General features: G+C 41.8%; 1 protein-coding gene across 2 annotated transcripts; it reads right to left on the reverse strand.

The window, feature by feature from the left end:
• Positions 1-1,727: 1,727 nt before the first annotated feature.
• LOC117582648 (homeotic protein caudal) lies at positions 1,728-16,793 on the reverse strand. Of its 2 annotated transcripts, none has more exons than XM_034270545.1 (2): positions 15,663-16,793; positions 1,728-2,574 (listed from the first exon to the last, which is right to left on the reverse strand). In XM_034270545.1, the coding sequence occupies exons 1-2, from the start codon at positions 16,333-16,335 to the stop codon at positions 2,534-2,536; spliced, it is 714 nt and encodes a 237-aa protein (XP_034126436.1). In that variant the 5' UTR covers positions 16,336-16,793; the 3' UTR covers positions 1,728-2,533. The 2 variants fall into 2 exon arrangements, with proteins under 2 accessions (XP_034126436.1, XP_034126435.1); XM_034270544.1 differs by having other exon boundaries at positions 1,735-3,154; positions 15,567-16,786.
• Positions 16,794-19,865: the final 3,072 nt, after the last annotated feature.

Genomic DNA, 19,865 nt, shown 5'->3' on the forward strand with positions numbered 1-19,865 from the left:
ACCATAAATCACTTGTGAGTGAGTGAGAGGCTGGCTGCCTGCCCAATTCAACGACATTGCCTGGCCTGCTGCTTTTTATCCATTTTTGAGAATGTCGTGGCTGAGTCCAAAATGGCGGACGGGACACTAAACGCAGGAGAAGAACATAAGCTGTGAATTCAGCGTAATTTTGGCACAACACTGGGTAATGCAGTAGCTGGAAACGGGGAGTGCGGGAGTGCTGGAGTGCAGGGGACATCAAACAGTCTGCGGCAAAAGTCAAACAATTTCGTTACGGCAGAGTGACCAAAGGCCAGCGACCAAGACGCAGCAGCAGCAGCAGCAGCAGCACCGTGGAACGGGTTGAATTCTGCCCAAGCAGTGGCGGGGGGATGGAGAGATATTTCGGCATGTGCATTTGGCGTAACAAACAAATGCAAACACACACTCCGGGCACTCCGTGCGATCCACTGCAGTCCCAATTTCAGTTCCCAATTTCTTGTGTTTTTTGTTTTTAGCGTGTAGGTGCGAAAAGAAACCGTTTTGCCGTCCTCCTCCACTTCCTTTATCTGCATCTGTATCGCTTGGTGTTTTCTGTGTCCATTTCTGGTTACTTGGCCCTGGGTTTTTGCATCGCTCTTACATAAAAAGAGTCAAAATATTGTCGGTGCCATGTGTACAAACACAAAGCAAAGCGAAAAAAAAAACCCATTCCATTGCGCAGCGTTTGCTGACAAAAGTTTTTAATCTTAAAACGTTTTTGGCCCACGTCTCGATTCGGTTTGTGTTTCGTTGCACGGGTATCAAAATCTGGACAGGTTGTATATTTAACATTCGGCTTTGACATTTCCGATTTTGCTAATCGTGGTGTGCACTATAAATCAACTTCTCGAGAGCCTCCGGCTGGGTACAACCAATGGAAGAGAACACTACACTCCTCCCATCCTCTGCCTATCGGTGTTGTCGTCTAGCACTTCAGATCGTCGTCGTCTTCGTCTTGTTTGTTGTGACGGTGGTTCGATGGGGCGCCAATTGAATGGGTTTCAGTTATTTCATTACATTCATTCAAATTTGCTTTATTTAAGTGCAAACATTTATAATTTATTGATATTTTAATCTTCAGCTAAGTTTCACTGGGTAGAGTTATTTTAATCTCTCTTTCTTGTTCACTTTCAGCAAACGCAGCAAAAGTACGGTACACAACATAAGCAACACATACATACACACAAAGCTGGTCTCTCGGATTAACACCACCAGTTGCATATTTTATTTCTCTACACAAAAATAAGCTCAATTCCATATTTTCCCACAAGAAATGCCTCAATCCAACACTCGCGCAACTTCTCTGCATATATTAGCTGCAATCGACGTGTATTTAATTGACTTTTTATGAACTTTAATTGCAAACAAAATAAAAACACACACACGCGCTGAATGACAGCCAGGCGCGATTGTCTCGCCCTACAGTTATGCATGAGTGCAAGTGAGCAGGCAATAGTGGCTGGTGAGAGCAGAGAGCAATGGCTGAGAGCGGGGGTGAGAATAATTGACAACTTGCTCAATTGATGTTGTTGTTGCTGTCAATAGGTGGAGCGTCGCGACGCTGCGCCCATTGTGAATGCTTAACCCCAGTAATTAAAATTAACCCTTAATAAAAAGATGAAGATTCTTGTGGTTGGTATTTTGTTGTTCATATTTTATTTAAATAGCTAAGCACATATACACACATACATCAAATATAAATTAATTGCCGCCATAATTGAACTAATTAAATTATATGAACATGGGGTATACTGGTATATATATTTGTTTGTGGCCAAAAACATTACATATTTATTTTGTTTAGTTTGTTTTTATTTTAATTTTGCTTTTTGTGCTCAAATAATGCTCATTAAATGTAGTATGTATATTTTAGATTACACTACAAGCTAATTGTTATTACGATATAAAAGTAATAAACGTTAAAACACTCTCTATGTCGTTATATTTACACGGGTTGAAGAATCAAGTGGTTCTCTTTTTATAATTAATTGCACAGAAAGTTGAAGGTTTTATCTCTGGTGCAAACTTGTACTAAATTATGTTAAGTTTTTTCTCTTGCTCGGGGGCCGGTGGACGGCTAAGGTGTAAATTTGTTTTTCCTGGGCAACTTAAGAACTAGATTCATAGATATTTAAGATCTTACGCGTTAAACATTTACTTTAAATTACTTTTGAACAAAAAAACAAACATAATACATACAAGTTGTGCGTATTGCGGGGAGGAGGGAAAAGTATATTAAATTTACATTGAAACTGGAGAGCTTTGGAGAGGGTTGTGCGCGTGTGTGGGCTTGCAGCGTTATAACACCAGGAATATACAATCACAAAAATTAACAACGTGCAATATTCCAAGGTTTCGCTGCACCCACTCTACCTTTGCCCACTCTTCACATTGGGGTCACAAACAGTCTAACTGTGCAACCTGTGTAAGGGTTAAGCCAAGTCCCCTGCTAGAGCAGCAGCACTATAGGCTGCTCCTCCTCCTCGCTCGCTCACACCAACACCACCCCCCATTAGCGGATGCTGCTCGTGATGCTCCATATAACTGTTGTTGCTGTTGTTGTGGTTGCTATAGCACATTGCTGTCGACGTCGCTGCTCTTGGATGATGTGCATCAGCAGCAGCGGCCGCAGCAGTGGCCCCTTCATAATCATGTCACATCGAAAGCGCACCTACGCCGGCCACCGCCGCAGCGGACATCTGTGCACTGTGCTGCTGCTGCAGCTGATGGGAATGCGCCGCTGCCGCTGCCAGCGAATGACTGTGCGCCGCCAGGTGCGGATGCAGTCGCATCGCGGGTATGTTCATGGCCATGGGATTCATCGAGTGCAGCGTGTGCGGCAAGTGCAGGCCCGGCTCCAGTTTCGCCTTGGCTTCCATCAGCTGGCTGTAGTCTGTGTGCTGCACACCACCCATCACATTGGGGTCGCTGCCCTTTTTGTTCTGTTTGCGCTCCTTGGCGCGACGATTCTGGAACCAGATCTTAACCTGACGCTCGGACAGGGAGAGGGTTTGGGCCAGTTCGCTCTTGCGGCGAATGGTAATGTAACGGGATGTGCAGTACTCCTTCTCCAGTTCGAGACGCTGGAAATCGGTGTAGACCACGCGATATTTGTCCTTGGTGCGGGTTTTGCCTGCAAAGAAGAAGGAAGAAAATTGTTAGAAAATATGTAAAAAGTTTTAAAATTAATAGAACAATCATGCGGCCGTTATAGTTATAGTTATTCTCCAAAGCATTCCTCAACGATCCAAAATCAAGCCAAATCAAGACTGTTAACCATGCAAAAAATGAAATATCATGTGCCGACGATTGTCGTCACTTTTTGCCTGACTTCCAACAGCCAAGAGCCATCCGGGGGCTAAGTCAACTTGACTCAACCTGGGATGGATGGATGGGTGACTTGGGGAGTGACTGGCGTCAGGTGGACAAACATGTTTCCGCCTCATCGGAGGGGCTCATCTTGTTATAATAGATGACAATATTTAAATTATGATAGCCATAGAAAGCTGTCACATGCCAAGGCGAAAGAGAGTGTCCCCCAGCAACTGCCTCCCAGCCCAAGCGGTAAACATGAAAAATATTTCAGACAGAGCCGACAATCCTCAGTTTCTGAGTAATGGACACAAGAGGATTGTATGGGGAAGGGCCTGGCGCTGAGCTGTGCAATTAGTCAATCAAAATTCAAATAAATGACGGAACAAGAAGAACTAGATTTACAAAAATTAACTCAAAAAGAGGCTAACATTTTGAATACCCTGAAGAAAATGTTTTCAAGATTTTATGTATGAAATTCCCCATGAAGATTCATCTAGTTGGAAAGTTGTACCAAACATCTGCTCAAAATCATAATACCCTAAAAAAGAGTATCGAAAGAGACAAAAACACAACTAAGGAGATGAGAAATAGGCATGAAAAAGGCCACGGGATCATGCCATAGACTGCCTACGTGATAAGCACACCATCAGCAAAACACCAACACCAACAAACCGGGCATATTCTTGGGCAAACAACACTTTTTGGTATGAAATGGAATGGGGATTTTGCTCTAATTTTGTATGTACGATACGGTACGGTTACCTTCTCTTCTCACAATTAAAATCGAGCAAACAAACAAACAAACACAGATTTTCACAGATGATAAAGTTCAAGCCAGCAACAAAAAATATATATATGTAAAGCAAACGTCACAGTGGTTGAGTCCACGTTTGGTAGAGACAAGGTGAAAGAGTGCAGAGAAGGTACAATAGGTGTTGGAGACCTTAGAGATGCTCTGCAATTTGAATTTAAGTGAATTAAGAGTGCAAAAGGGAAGCCTGAAGCTTCAATTCCTACTCCTACTCCTACTCCACGGACTGGCTTCAATTCTCCGTTGTTCAACAGAGTCTACACTCACTCTACTTTGGAGACCAACGCTTTGTAGACTTTCAAGTACCAGCCGCTCTCCCGTTCAATCACCGCTGTAAGCTGCATTTGTTTTTGTTTTCTTTGAGCGCTCTTTCTAAACTCCTTTCCTCTGATCTGCTGCTATCTCTGTCTGTCTGCCATAGACTGGGAACTGAAAACCGTTTGCTCTGTTGCTGCTCCCCTCTTATCTGCTCGCTCTCGCTCTTTTATTTGTTCTTTACACTTTGTTTAGACGTGAATTTATTGCAGTCGCTCCACAGCCTGTCTCTCTCTTTATTTGATTTGGTCTAATGTGGCAATATCTCGTACTAGCACCGAGTAGTGCTCGCACTATAAAGCAGAAACCCTCAAAATCTACGAATAATAATGTTAAGCCTTTTAGTTCCTGTTAAGTCCACACTCATAATCTGGTTTCTTTCTTTCTTTCTTTTTTTTTTTGCTCTATCTAATAAATCTACAATTTTCAGTCTACCTTGCCATTTTTTTCTCTTGCGCGTGTTCTTGTGGATCCAAAAATCTACTGATTAAGTGGGCATGGCTCGCTGTGTGGGCGCAGGGGCATCGCTCCGGCTGTGATAACAAACCCCGAAAAAATAGAACGTGTTTAGACAGACTTGACGGATTTCAAGAAGTGCACAAATAAAGAAAGAACAGAACAAAAAAAAAAGACGAGTATTATCAACATTTTGAGGATTTACTGTGTAAATTCAAGAAAATAAAACATATTTTTGGTTGATTTCGCAATCCGCAATCTGAGGTAAACTAAAGTGGAAATAGAATTGTGGGTAAAGCATTACGTAAGAGTTTCGAGATCTTGAAGACAGACATAACAAAGTGAAAGATAAGCAATGACACTATGGTAGTGGAAGGAATAGTTAGGGAAGGTTTTTTTTCAGACTTGAACATTTATAGACTGTTGAAGAAACTTTACCAAAATATTACTGATATTTTTATGAGAAATTTTAGGAATGTTGATGCAACTTTTTGAACAAAAAATGTTCTTTTCTTTAGAGGGATTATCTTCTGATATTTTTTAACAAGAACCCAAGAAAAATATCTATAAATTAATATGCATTTGTATGTAAAATGTATCCAAAACCTCTTCCAAATCCCTGCCTCAAGTCTCAATCAAATTTCAGCCTAGTTTCCAGCAAAATACGACCCCATTAGCCCATCCCATCCCATCCCATCCCATCCATGTGCCGCAGCAAACCTCTTTGTGGCTGCACGCTGTACCACAATGGGGTTATCTTTATCTTTGCCACAGGCACACATGAGCTTTATCTAGTTACCACTTTCAGGTCCCAATTTCTCACACCTGAAACGGAGCACACGCAGGGCAAACAATAAAATCCGCACAGAATTAGAAGAGACAAACTGGAGCACAAGAGCACGCTGCCTGCCGAGTGGTATGTATGAGTGGGTGGCACCGGCACCGGCACCGCTGACCTTCACAGTCATAATCTAATAAATTGTAAACATTCGTATATTGTGCATAAAACTATAAAAAGTCACTCTATATCCCTCCACCCCATACTGAGTGTTTTATTGTGGGCTCATAAACAAGGCCAAGACAAACACCATGAATGTAGATCAAGTCGAGCTAATGCTAATGTCTGCCCTGCCCCATACTTAGTCTAAAGCCAACTGTCTGTGAGTCGCCACTAAGATCTGGCTAACTCTTACGCTCCTCCGGCTTTAACCGATAAGATTATGAATGAATGGCAAAAAAACATCAAGAAAAACCTCGTCATTTGAACAAATAAATTTCGTTTCAAAATCTTTCTGATATATATCCCCGGGGGGATAATACTCACTCGTATACGTTGCCTGGCTTTAGGCCATACAAATATATTTATTTGTAATTAAATAAAAATTGTGCGTCCAAGGTGTGACATTTTTTTATGACTTTGTCACTGGGGGCCCTCGTCATGTCTGCATGGTGTAGGAGAAGGTTCATAATTTATATCGAATGGAGCTCTGTACTCGATAAAAGGTATCCCGAGGTTCTGCCTAATTGAAAGTTTGATTTTCAACGACTGGCTAGTTTGTTTGCTCCATTTGTAATGATAGATTAGTTGCTGGGCTTACTTTGGCCGTCGGCAAAAGTTCAAAAACCAAATCCAGTGTGCAGACGGGCACGCACTCTCCTAATCCCAGTTGAGGTCTATATCAATATTAATGGAGTTACAAACTGTAGAGTTTCGAATCGAATCGAATCGATTGGAGGGGTGTGTGTCGACGGTGTGAAACTTTGTTCCGATAAGCTTTAATGGTTGTTCTACACTCATTGAGTGCGTACAATAATGTGATATAGGGCTGGGGTTACGATGGGGTTCTACTCTCTATTGATTGCAGAAGCAGACACTGTGCAAAAATTATGGACAAATATCTGAAGTAAGGAGTGGCAGAACGAAGATTTTGGCATAATAAAATTAAAGTATTCAAAAATAGTTCATGGGTTTCCTTTGGGGTTTTTGGTAGAGTTTGAATGGGGTTTGAAGGAACTTATTGGTTTTGGAAGGAAAATCCATTGGGAAAGCTATTTCTAGTAGATATTCATATTAAATATGAAATTTCTGTCATTTTCGTTTCTATACTTCTTTCTTCCATAAACAGCCTTGAAAGATCTCTCAGTGTGCACAATAATTCCTGCCTGAACCATCTTTAAACATTAACAATCCTACTATCGAGTCCCAATTGCTTATGGATCCTATCATAACTTCAAATGCCGACAAAGGAGTCTTGTTTAAACAGCAAAAACTCGACTTAAGAGGCCATCCCATGGTAAATACAGAAATAGTACCTATAAATTATATCAGGTTGGTTGGTGGCTGACCGTGTTCCCTGTCTATTGGAACAGCTGTTGATTGCTGGGCAATTATGTGGTCTGCTCCCCGGGGAGAAATCACGGCAGCCAAGGACAAGCACAGTTACACTTACAGTTACGCTTACAGTTACGCCAGCCGGATGTAACAGTTACTGCTTGTGGTTAGTTACGGCTGCTAACCGTTAAGGGTCTTTCAATGTGCTGCTGACAGCTGCGGTGGTGGTTTGTCCCGCCTCTGCCCTGCTGTGCGTTAATTTGTCACTTGCAATGGATAAGCACTGTGTTGAGTAGCATCATCCATGGTGACATCTTTGTCCCTTTTGCCCATGCCCAGACAGATACGTGAAAATCTTTTGGGAGACATTTATTACCTGACTGGCACTGGCACAAGAGTATTCTCAATCTGTTCTGTTTGCATTTAAACGTTTTGCGGGTGGCTGGTAAGTTAAAGCTTTTTGGTCGCGAAAGTTTTGTTTCGACCGTTCGTCTCCCCCCCCCCCTGTTCAACCACAACAGCAATTTCGTCTATGGCACCCGTGAGAATTGAACGGAACAGAACAGAACAGAACAACAGCAACACTTGACTTTTCTGACACTCTTTGCCCCCTCCCCGTCAATTCCAAGCTGTTCACACTCTCTCTCTCTCCACTTAAAGTCTGGCAAAAATTGTGCACTCTTTTCTTTGCTATTTTCTCTCTCTCTCACGCTCTCCAGAGTGCAGCATCATAAATGTGGGTGTGAGAGCCACGTTACAGTTAGAGTGCGAGAGACAGAGAGTGTTACAGCTGGAGTGCGAGAGAGCGGGTGTGTGTTTGTGTTATATGTTTGTCTCGGTCGACACCACCCAAGCGACAATATAACAATAACATTTATTTGGCATTTTGCTGCTGTTTTAGCTGTTCTTATATCGTAAATATTAGCTCAAATTACATCATAAAATCATTTGATTCGATTTGACGTTTATTTTTTTTGGCTGCCTTTTCCTTGCTTTTCTCTAGCCTTTTGTGTACGACTGCGTCCTTCCTGGGTTCCAGAGAGAGCCTACCATAATGGTATATTACCCTTTGGGGTTGGCATTGGAGCAAGGGTTTATTTAGAGATTTTGCTGATTTTTTCTGGTGGTCTTGTAAATAAGGTTGTGACATGGCTATGGTCGTTGCTTGTAATGGGAATTGTTTTTGGGTAAATTTATGAGAAATGGAATCGTAGTGTGGTAATTGTCGGTTGTGAGAGGGGAAATAGTTGAACTGAAGGAGGACATTGGGATTAAAGAGAAGCATGCAAAAATGTGGAACAAATATTTGGAACATATGTGGAACATATTAATGCTCACAGTATTCCCTTTTGGTTAATAAGCTTTTAAAGTCTTTGTTTTAAAGGGTTGGGTATTATTATAATTCATCAAATATCCATCAATAACTAGATATAATTAGTCTTAATTTATTAAGCAATACAATTTGGGACATAATATAATATGATTATAAAAAACAAATGCAAACTTCGACTTGGAACAAACAAGTCCATTTCTAATCTACCAAATTGCATCAAATTACAGTCAAGGAAAAAAAAGTGTAACCTGAATTATAGAAGGGATCATAAATAAGCAACTCACGCACACACACACACACATGCACATATAAAACAAAGAGAATTCAAAATGGCTTCCATCAAGTAGGAAACATGCGACTGGCATGCATTATACATACATAAATACATATCTGTATGTACATATGTATACCCCGCACATATGCAAATGTATTACACCCCCAAGCCCCGCTCTAGGACCACTCCCAGCACTGCTCCAGCCCTGGGCCGGATGCAGACCGCGCCCTGGCACGCAGCATTATAAATTCCCACCATTCCAAAAATAAGAAAAAAAAAACGTAGAAGGAAAAGAAATAATAATATTATCAGATCGCGTGCAACAAACGAATGCCGCTCGCGTACGTGCCCCAGCCAAATGTGGCACGCAACCCAGAGGGCAGCTGTAGGGGAAGGAGTTGCAGCTGGAGTTGGGGCAACGCTTTGATGAGGCACGCCAATGGCAGCGATGGCTTCACGTTCCAGCTCCAGCGCCAAGTCTGACTCTGAGTCAGCTCTAGAGCTCGTTTTTTATTTATGGCTTAAAGCGGGTGCGAACGAGACGGGCATATGTCAGAGGGAGAAACACACAAATAAAATGGCAGCCATCGGTTGCCCGAAAAGAAAAAAATGTTGGCCTGCCTCTGCTTATGGCCTGAATGAGTCGCCATTAAAGTCATAAATACCCAAAAGCCAGTAATAGAAAGAGAGGGAAAGAGATGGGGGAATAGGAGGAGACGAAGTAGAGCCTAGAGGCTTGCGGGCCGCAACGTTTCTTTGGGCCACAAACAATTATTTTCAAATGTACGTTAATTATTTGCCACAAAAAGAAAAAAAAAAGAGAAAAATACGACGACGACGACGACGACGATGCATGCCATAAAATTTATGGATATATGATAGAGAGAGGCTTGCCAGCAGGCGGTGTGGAGGGGAGTGGGGAGGGTCCATGCTTTATGATATTCCCCCACCAGACCCAACAAATGCAAAGAAAAATTCGCATGCAGCAAAATGCAAAACACAAAAATCGCATTAGACCGCAAGAAAATAAAAAACCGGTCAAAAAGGAAAGCTAATTTTGTTTTGTAGTAATTAAAGGGAAATGGTTTGGGGATCCATTTGGAATGGATCCGCCTCCTACCGCTTGCGTCCAGCAATTCGCTCAGATCCTCTAGGTTCGGAGTGCTGCAAAGGTCTGCCAGAGGAGGGTGAAGGGGTTTTTAAAAGAATTATATTTAATATTAGTTTTTAAGAGTAATTTATGAAAGGAATATTTTTGGTAAGAATTAATCAGAAATAGTTATTAATATTTTTGAAATGTTCTGCTAATAATTCCTTAGGCTTATTCCATCCAGAAATGATCTATAATACAAATAGAATTCCCTCGGAACTGGGAAAGCAAACTATAAATTTTCAAAGGCCCAGCCAAAAGTGCTCTTTGGTTTCCCCTCTCTTCCTGCTACAGCATCCCAGCGATGTGTTATCTCAGTGGGTTAAAACAAGACAAACGTCTGGGGTCAGTGTGCAGCAACAATATTTGTTTAAACTCTGGGGTTGAAGACTGAGCAAACAAACAAACAAATGTGTGGGAGAGTGAGTGAAAGCTAGGCAAGGGTAATCCCCATCATCAAGCGTATAATCATCCTAATCAAAGTTGGAAATAAAAATCACAAATATGGCAATCATATACATATATTCATTCATGGTTATGGGTCATTTATACGAGCGGGCGGCAGTCGCCATTTAATATAGTTTTTTATAATTATTGCTACTTTATTGTATTGTTAAGCGATTAACTTTTTTCCTTTTTTTTTTCTTTTATTTTTGCTACCGTATCGTAAATGTCTGCCCTCCCCCTCTATAGAATATCATAAAAAGAATCGCCAAATGAAATCACAATTCGTTTGCTTTTCGTTTACCCTCCCACCAGTCAGTCAATCATTCAATCAGCTCAGACTTGTGAGACATAAACAGGTGTCATCCTCATCAGCCTCAATCCTCGTCGTCCGTCGTCGTTTTTGATTGACAATCGGATTTCGATGTCGCGTTTTTTTGCTGGGCTGGCGAGTCTCGTTTCATTTCGATATTATGGTTTATGACTGCACAGGAAATGTTCCATCTAATTTATAGTCTCGATTCTGTGTTTGCTTTAGTGTTTACTCAACCATTGATAAAGCCCCCAACACACGACTTGAGGCAGGACTGGGTAAGAAGTATTTAAAGTACTCTTTGGAATGCGAATTGGGTGAAGGAATCAGTGTGATAAGGGGCAGGGGAATGAGAGATGAATGCAAGGTAGAAACACAAAGTTTCGGCAGGAATTAATAAGGGAAAAAAAGGGAAACAGTTCAAGCATATGGAGAAAAAATAATGTAATTAAGAAAAGGCTAGAAAAGGTAAAATCATACGAAGAAAGTACCCAAGAAAGTGCCGCAGAAATTGCATCATTTTGAGATTTAATTTTTAAGCAGAAAACAATAGAAAAATATGCAAAAAAAGTATTACTAAAGATCTATAGAAGGAAAGTGTACAAGGAATAAATAATTAATAAGCAAAGAAAAACTTTATTTTGTGCAAGTTAAAAAAGGCAAACCGAAACCCCTACCAAAAGTGCAAACCAATCAAAGAACGCTTTCTGCAAATATTTCCCCAAACAACACTTATAACAATCAACATTCTCGGCACTTCGTCTTTATTATTTACCACCTACCTTTTAGTCAGTAAACCCCAACTAAACCAAAAATAAGCCCACCAAATCCCTCCCCGGGCGCCTCCAATATAAATTCGATACACTCGAATGGTATATCAAAGTAAATTGAACATCATATATATTCGTATATATAACAACACACATGTGCCACATACACCCGATAGATACGAAATGTACAACTGTCTGTAGGTGTTCCGAGGGCTTTGGCAGACAACAGAAACAGTACAAATTTCTGGTTATTACTAATATCGGGAGAGCCAATACAAATACCGCACGGAAAATGTACGGGGCCACATATATATTTCGTGCTGTATTTGGTGAACTAAGCCCAAAGTAAATGACACAATGGTAACAAGTCCGTGACAAGCAGAGAGAGAGGAGTGTGTGGAGTGTGTGGAGTCCTATGCTAATCCCATCGTGTCAATCACATGCATAAAGCAGACCTAGATGAGCCTCAAACTGAAATTGGACTTTAGTTTTTTTGACTGGCCTGTGGAGAAGGGTAAATGTCATCAGCAAACATTGATAGCTGCTGATAACGATCCGAAACCAACTGCAGCCAGTGGCCATTTTTAATGGCTTATCATGGACTCCACACAGCTGAGTATCCTCCTATCCATATCTTTGGGTGCTGTAATAATTTTCGATGTGTCAGGGATCGTGGAACTATAATCACAAATTCTTTTACTCTTTCAGCTCTTTGTCTCTCCCTCTGCTCGATTATTTATGTGGTATACATTTTCTGTGCATATTGACACATTAAATCTCAATGTGTCATGTGGCATTAGGGTTTTTTTTATATGCCCCAAACATGGACAATGACGAAAATGAAGAGACAATTCTAGTTGGGAGCTTCACTTGTGTGTTTTGATGGGTGAGACAAGCTGATTTCTTCAATGAAACGAACACTTTTTGTACTAAATTCAGAAGAAACTAAAAAGGAAACAGGTGCAGAAAATTATGCTAACAGGGAGCTGGTTCTAAAGGTTATTTAAATCTTTTAATTAAAGGATTTTTATGGAAAAAATCTCTTTTACATTTTCTTTTTTTGCATATTTAGGTATCCCATATTTTTGTTCAAATTTCGCGCCATTATCTTGAAGGTGTCTGAGACGTCTGGAGAAAGTCATAAAGATAGCATATCGTGGGATATTAATTACCCATTATAGTCATAAATGATTCATGGACGTGAAAGCTTTGAATGATAATGATTGATGCACTCTGATGAAAATATATAAAGAACTTTAGTTTTTCTACAAGTAAATAAAGTGGAAATTCACTTTTTGGGCGTGTTGTGCCTAAAATTCTTCGAATTAAATTCCGCAAATGTTTGAGAGTGAAAAGAAATGACGAAAGAAAAAACTGCCATTTAATAATGATTGCATAGATTTGATCGTAAATGTCGCTATTTAGTTTTTATTGGAAGTAATACTAATTTTTATTGGTTTATGGCCTTATATTGTTTTAATCAATATGCCCGCCGCAAAACCCAACGGCAAAGCGCTTATCTACAATGCCTTTTGACGTTCCTCCCCCCAGATAACACCACACAGGGGAAAAAGAACGTTCGGCTGGCTGGCTGGCTGGCTGGCTGGACGGCTCGTTTGCTAGCCACGTTTCCATATCACTCGAAATGTGTATTATTGAAGCAACAGAAAATAGAACTGGTAACCCAGCGCGGTGGGTGTGAGTGGGAGAGAGAGAGATAGAGAGAGAGGAGCAGCCAGGCCCAGGACTTATTGACAGGGCGGGCGTTTATTTGATTTCCACCTCACTAATCTAATCGCGAAAAACCTGCCAGAACCAGCCACAGCCAGCCATTGAAACAAAAGTACAAGGAGGCATCAGGGCAGGCAGCAGAAACCCCCAGGCAGATTGCTGGGAGGCTAGAGAATTGTTTTATTGCCACACCCCAAAATGAAGTGGGGCCGCGCGCTGTGACGTGAACAGGCACATGCCCCAAAAAATAAATAGGCCTGTGCCATGCAGCTACAATTGTAGTTAGAAAACTAGAACTGATGGAGAGATATTACATTTGATTGCTGTAGAGAAAGAATAAAAGTCATTAAAATATATTTAAATAGAGCAAAACCTCTTATATCTTTCTGTCCTTCAGCTTTAACCTTACAATCTGAATTTTAAGCAACCAAAAACTTGACCTTACTCTTTGTTTAATTTCCTCAGCTGAAATCAAAGAATATTACTCAGTCCCAGAGTCAAAAGAGTTCCCCACAAGTCTCCTCCCCACATCCAGCCAACTCTTTGAATAATAAATAAAGCAAACTTAAGTTGCCTTGTCGGCTTGACCAGGTGGATTAACCGACAACAAAAAACGGCAACGGGCAACGGGCAAAGGCCATAAACGTTAATTGCATACCAACAGATTTTATGGGCTTAATGGATATCGTCGATATTGTCGATATCGTCGTCGATGTCGTTCGTCTTGACATGCGCTCTCGGGTCATAAATCGTAAGCGTGTTCACGTGTGTGTGTGTGTGTGTGTGTGTGTGTGTATGTCTCCGCTTGTGTATTTAGTCTTTCTCTCTCTCTTTCGCGTGTGCATTGACATTTGCATTGCTCTCTCTTGTTGTTTCTGTGGCTTTGCGGCTTGCGCTGAAGTTTCAAAGAGTTGGGGGGAGGAGGCAAAGACGAGACCACGGAGACAAACAAAACACGAAAAGATAACAGCAAAAACTGCATATGCACAAAATTTGCATCAGCAGGCGTAGGCAGTAGGGGGAAGGGAAGGGGATGGTGGAACATAGAAAGAGCTAGAAGTTGATTGCGGGAAGGAGCTTTTTGGGAGTTGAGGAGCTTTCACCATAGGAGAACAGATGCCCAAAGGTCTTAAGCGTTTCTTTAGTCAGCGTACAGTGAACAATTTGGAAGCAAAATGAAAGTAAAGAAGGCAAAAATACATCTGAAGTGTATGATAATCAAAGTGTATGATATCAAAGACCGAGAGGCTATCCTTTTAGTAAAATTTGCTCTGAAAAGACACTAGACCAAAGAAAAAGCTCCTCCAAAATGTAATCCATGAAATAGCCTTCTTCCCACTCAAATATTTAAATTATTATAATTGAGTTGTTTTCTTTCCTTTTCCAAGGCACAACTAAACCAACAAACAGACCCACAACAGCTCTCCGCACTTCAAAAAACTCCAATTAGAGACGCTGAATGCTAATTGCTGTGAGATTTTACTCGCTCTCTCTCTCGTACTCTTTCTCCTAACCTCTTTGTTTAGATTTTTCATTAAATATTGGTAGTTTTTGAGAGGATGATCAAACCATTTGGTATGTATGTTTTATAGTTAAATTGATTTACGATACGAAATTAGTCAATAGAATCCACAGACAAACAAACAAACAGCAAGCTGCTGCTGGCCAGCATACACACAAATTTCGTGAATGCCTTTGGCCTGGCACATAAATCAAAGCGTCTCTTGGGATCAATCTCTCGCCCTCAACTTTTTTTGGTGGCACTCCGAATGGGAATATCATAAAAACGAAGCTTGAACAAATTTTGGATTTTTATGAGCTAATTGGCCATTGGAGGTGGATCTATGGCAGGTAAACGATTTCTTATAAAATTATACATCTTTCAGTGGAAACATACTTATATGGAGATGGGGAAAAGCGCGAACCGCACGAGCTCAAGTTAAAGTTTGACATAAAGACAATGCCACAGCTCTGTGTTGTGGAGTATCCGGGAGATTTGGGAAAAACCCCAAGTAACCCAAGCGAAGGTCAGACGAATTTCAGGGCACAAAACAGAGAGACTGATTAATGTGTGACTAAGAATTTGGGATAAGTCAGGGGGGTGTCTTATGGGTGGGTTTTTACAGCAGATACTATACAAATTCGGATCTTTTTGGGATCAAAAGTAAAACTCTTTTTGCTAGCAGTAATTTAAGATCTTGTATAGAGATTCTTCTCTAAGAAAATGTACACCAAAAGAGGAGTATACATTGGAGATTCCTCTATTAAATTCCGTTCTATATACTTAAGCTGAACACTTACCAGGTTGTGGCTGCGCTGGGTATGCGGGCTTCTTCATCCACTCGTAGTACTGCGGTTTCTGTGGCGATGTTCGATTGTTGTTGTTCACAGTGACACTGTTGTTGTTGTTGTTGTGGGTGGATGGACTGTTGTTGTTGTTGTTGCCAGCAGCGCCACTCAGATGATGGGCAAGATGGTGATGCGGCGAGGAGGCCGATGTGGGTGCACCTGGGCTGGAGATCTCACTGCCCGAAACGGTAATCGGTGGCGATGGCAGTCCCTCGGCTATGTGCTGCTGCTGCTGTTGCTGTGCATGAATGGGCGGTGCCTCGGCGCCCAGGCTGCTGTTTGTCTCGTTCAGTTGTGTGCCGCCGATAGTGGGTCCTGGTCCACCGGCGGAACTGCTGCCCGAACTGGCGGAGCTGCTGGATCCAGCGCTGGCCAGACCTCCGCCAACATGGGCATGATGCTGCTGCATCAGTTGGTGGGCCGATGCGGGTACGTTCTGGACGAAATTATCAGACGCCGCAGCGCTGGAGGCGGGCGTGTGCCAATCCCCGGCCGCTGCCGCCGAGTGGAACATGTGATGGGAGTTGTAGTACATCTGATGGGCGGCGGCGGCGTGATGTGCCGCATGCGAGGAGTCCACATCGCCCAGGAACTGATGATTCGGCGGCGTGTGATAGTTGGGCGTCCAGTTCCAGGGCTGGCCGGCGGCGGAGGCATAGGCCAGATTGGCGGCACTATGCTTTTGCGTGTAGGGCAGTGTATTGTAGTAGTGTGAAACCATTTTGAGGGTCTCTGAGCTCTCGTCTCTCAATTTGAGGTTAAACGCGATTGTTGATTAGTTGCTCTGAGCCGGCTGTGTGATATTAGTTGCTCCAGCTGTAGGCTTGACTTAATCCTTAAAGGTTTACTAAATGTTTTTTTTTGTTGCTTTCAAATGTAATTGCACATTTTATCGGGTTTATTTGCGCATTCGTATTCCGTTAGCTTTCCACTTTGAGTCTCACTTTTGCTGATCTTCTCTCTCTCTTCCCACTCTCTCTCTCTCTGCTCTTTCACAAACGCACGCACACTCTCCGACCGCACAGCTTGCACGCTTGCACTTGGCAGAACTTATCGATTTGGGTATTTTTTATTTGCGTAAATGTTGGTATTTTCGGTGCACTCACTTTCGCGCAGTTTTAACTTTTGGTTCTCTTGATTTGGTTTCCGTTTTGCGGTGTTGCGTTGTTGCGACGTGAAGCACGTTAAACGTACTGAACACAGAAAGCAAAGTAAAGGCAAATTCAACTGATAAAAAAACCACCACCAGCAGCAGGCAGCAACCCACACACACACACACACACACACTGGTTGTCTCGCTTGCTCACACGCGCTTTGCCTTAAGCTGGTTTTTTTTTTAACCCTCGTTTCCGTTGTGCATTCGAAATTCAAGATGGCTTATGTTTGGCCGCAGCTGCTGTCTCGTTCTGTCGCGCTGTGATGGCTGCTGGCAGGTAGCCACGCCCCTTGCTGCAGCATTCAGGTAAGGTAAGCCAAAAGGGGTTTGTTTTCTCTTCTCTTCTCACCTTTACCTTTACCTACAGGCCGCATTCGATTTGTACTTTAATTGCAATTGCCGTTGGCTAATTAAGTAATTGCACGCCTTGTATTATGCAATTAGTGGCTATAAAATCATATTTCTACGATCATAATCTCATCGGTGGTTATGTCTTGAACAAATGTCTCGCATGTAAAGGATTTCCTATTCTTTTACTACTCCCCCAAGTGCCAATCAATGTTTTACTATACAGATTTTGAGAGTTTTATAGGCATCAAGTACTCCATATATGCACAGTCCTATTGTATTATCGTGTTTGATACGGACTTGGCTCCATTGTCCAGATATTTGTTGTTTGCCAAGCAATTGTCGTTTACGAGTATATGTATGATTGTTGCTCTAATTGCCTCATAATTGCTGCCTTTGGATCGGTTAGGATACTGACAAGGTGCCACCATCATTGTGCTTGACTGGGGGAGGCTAAGGCGGAATGGAACTGAAGGGCTTCGATAAGAAGCTATCGAAAAATATAGAAAAACAAACTGCAACTCACTGTTTTGACTTTTGTATACTGATAAATGGGCACTAGAGATGTAGGATAGAATTATGCTGCCTTACCTTATATAATATCCCAAGTCTACATTCTTTAACTCAAGTTCCAGCGTTCTACGAAATGCCACTGCACTGGAGAGATTTGCAAGAAAAATCTATAAGAACTTTAGGCTATTTTCATACTGATCTTCCACCATTAAATAGCAGATTTTCGTTAATATATCGAACAATGTTGTCCACATTTTTTCAGATGATGCAGCTCAAAGGAAATTGATGAAATTTGAACATTGATCCTATTTCATTCACTCAAACCCACACCAGAACTTCTGGCAAAACAAAAGATTTGAGAAACCGTTACAAAAACCACCGAATCTACCGTTTTAGGCGTAATCTTTGTTTGCCATTCCCCAGAAAAGTCAACTCCCTCGCTAATCCCAAAAACAAGAAGACAGCAAAGATGAGCCTCACCTCGCGCCGATTGAGTAATCCCACGGGATTCCAGAAACTCGAGAAGCATAAAGCTATAAAGAATACATTCATTGATCATTCTAGACCTGCAAATGTCGCGTCAAATAATTAGAAATGAATACAGCTGTGACAATGGAAGCAAAGCTGGACATGGTTAAGAGCAGCAGCAGCAGCAGCAGCAGCAGCAGGAGGACCAGGAGCAACAGCAACAGCAACAGCCGTTGGCCTCGCGAGGGAGGTACTTAAAATTCACTTATTAACGCTGGGCGCAGGAGCGAGCTGTGTTGTGTGATGTGATCTACCAGAGAACTGGTTCGCTTCGAGCACACAAAAAACCCCTTAATGTCCGTAAGACAAAACATTGTAAAACAATTGAAAGGGCCAAAGGACGGGTAACAGAAGAAACGTTTTATGATTGCGCGAACGCGACCTAGAACGGGAGGACACCAAATAAGGCTTATGGAGAGACATCGAGGGGCTGGGTTGGGCTGGCATCGCATCTGATCGTGCCTGAGATCATAAAGTTCACACAACAATTAGGCAGCCACAGCCCAGATTTTTGCTTCGTTTTTTTTTCTTTTCGCAAATCGTCAACAATTCGAAGGAATTTACTGCGTGGGCAGGGCAACCGGGTAGGTGCCTAGGTTGCAGCTCGATTTCGGCTGGGTTCTGGGGTCTGGCACGGGCAAGTCATGTAACAAGGTAAGAAGGTTACCTGGAAGTCATTAGGGGCTTACACAGGCTCATCCGAAAAGGGAGGTATGTAAACATATGCCGTACAAATATTTACACACAGAATGAATCTAGTCTAGAATGAATCAAAGATCTTTAAGAAGAAGTTGGATCATGTATTTGCATGATAGATTTTGAGATCTCTTCATCAGATTTCTGTCTAATTTATGCTCTTCTAGTATATCCAAAAAGATTAATCAATTTGTGCTTCAAATGTCTAAGATGCCTCTTAAAACGCTTCTTCTGTTATAACTGGATGCAATCATTATACTTATTTAAGCCAGTTTAGCATCCAATTAGAGTTAGAGAGAATATTAAAACATCTAAACATAATTAAACACACAACAATGAGGCATCCTTCTTCCACATAAATTGTCTATGAATCAAAAGTATTTTGAAATGCATCAACATAAATTTATTGATCCCATCCTCTTACCGATCCGCACTGAACTCATCCCAGCTCCAATAAAACCTTATCCCTGATCTCTAAAACACTCTAATGCATCTCTATTCAATCATCATAAATTAGCATCTGTCCCAAGGGAGGACATAAACAGATTGTAAAGAACTCCAGAAAAAATATTTATATATTTTTGTATTTTCTTCAATTGTCTTAATAAATCCAGCCATGTCCAAGCCCATAAAGCAGACTCCAAAATGAAACTCGAGGGGCAATCAGCCAAAGCTAAAGAGATATTATAACGAATATATGTAAGTCCAAACATGTGTATAACGTATTTACCGTCGCCAGACTAGGAACGATGACAGATTGGAATGGGCTTTGTCGTGCGGCTTCGTTTAACGTTTTGGAGAGTTTTATGGCCGTTGGCCCCGCAGCAAGCCCATGTCCGCACTCCTACGAGCAGCAGGCCAGACCCGCTCCCCTCTCTGCCGCAGAGCAAGTGCATTTTGTGCGTTGTACGAGGTAATCGCAGTACCCTCCAGCACCTCCATAGAGCTTTATGGGTGCCGCGACACTAGCGATAAAATATCTTTGTTAATAAAACAAACTAAAAATGAAG

This window comes from Drosophila guanche, unplaced genomic scaffold, assembly GCF_900245975.1.
Source record: "Drosophila guanche unplaced genomic scaffold, DGUA_6, whole genome shotgun sequence".
NCBI classification, from domain to species: domain Eukaryota; kingdom Metazoa; phylum Arthropoda; class Insecta; order Diptera; family Drosophilidae; genus Drosophila; species Drosophila guanche.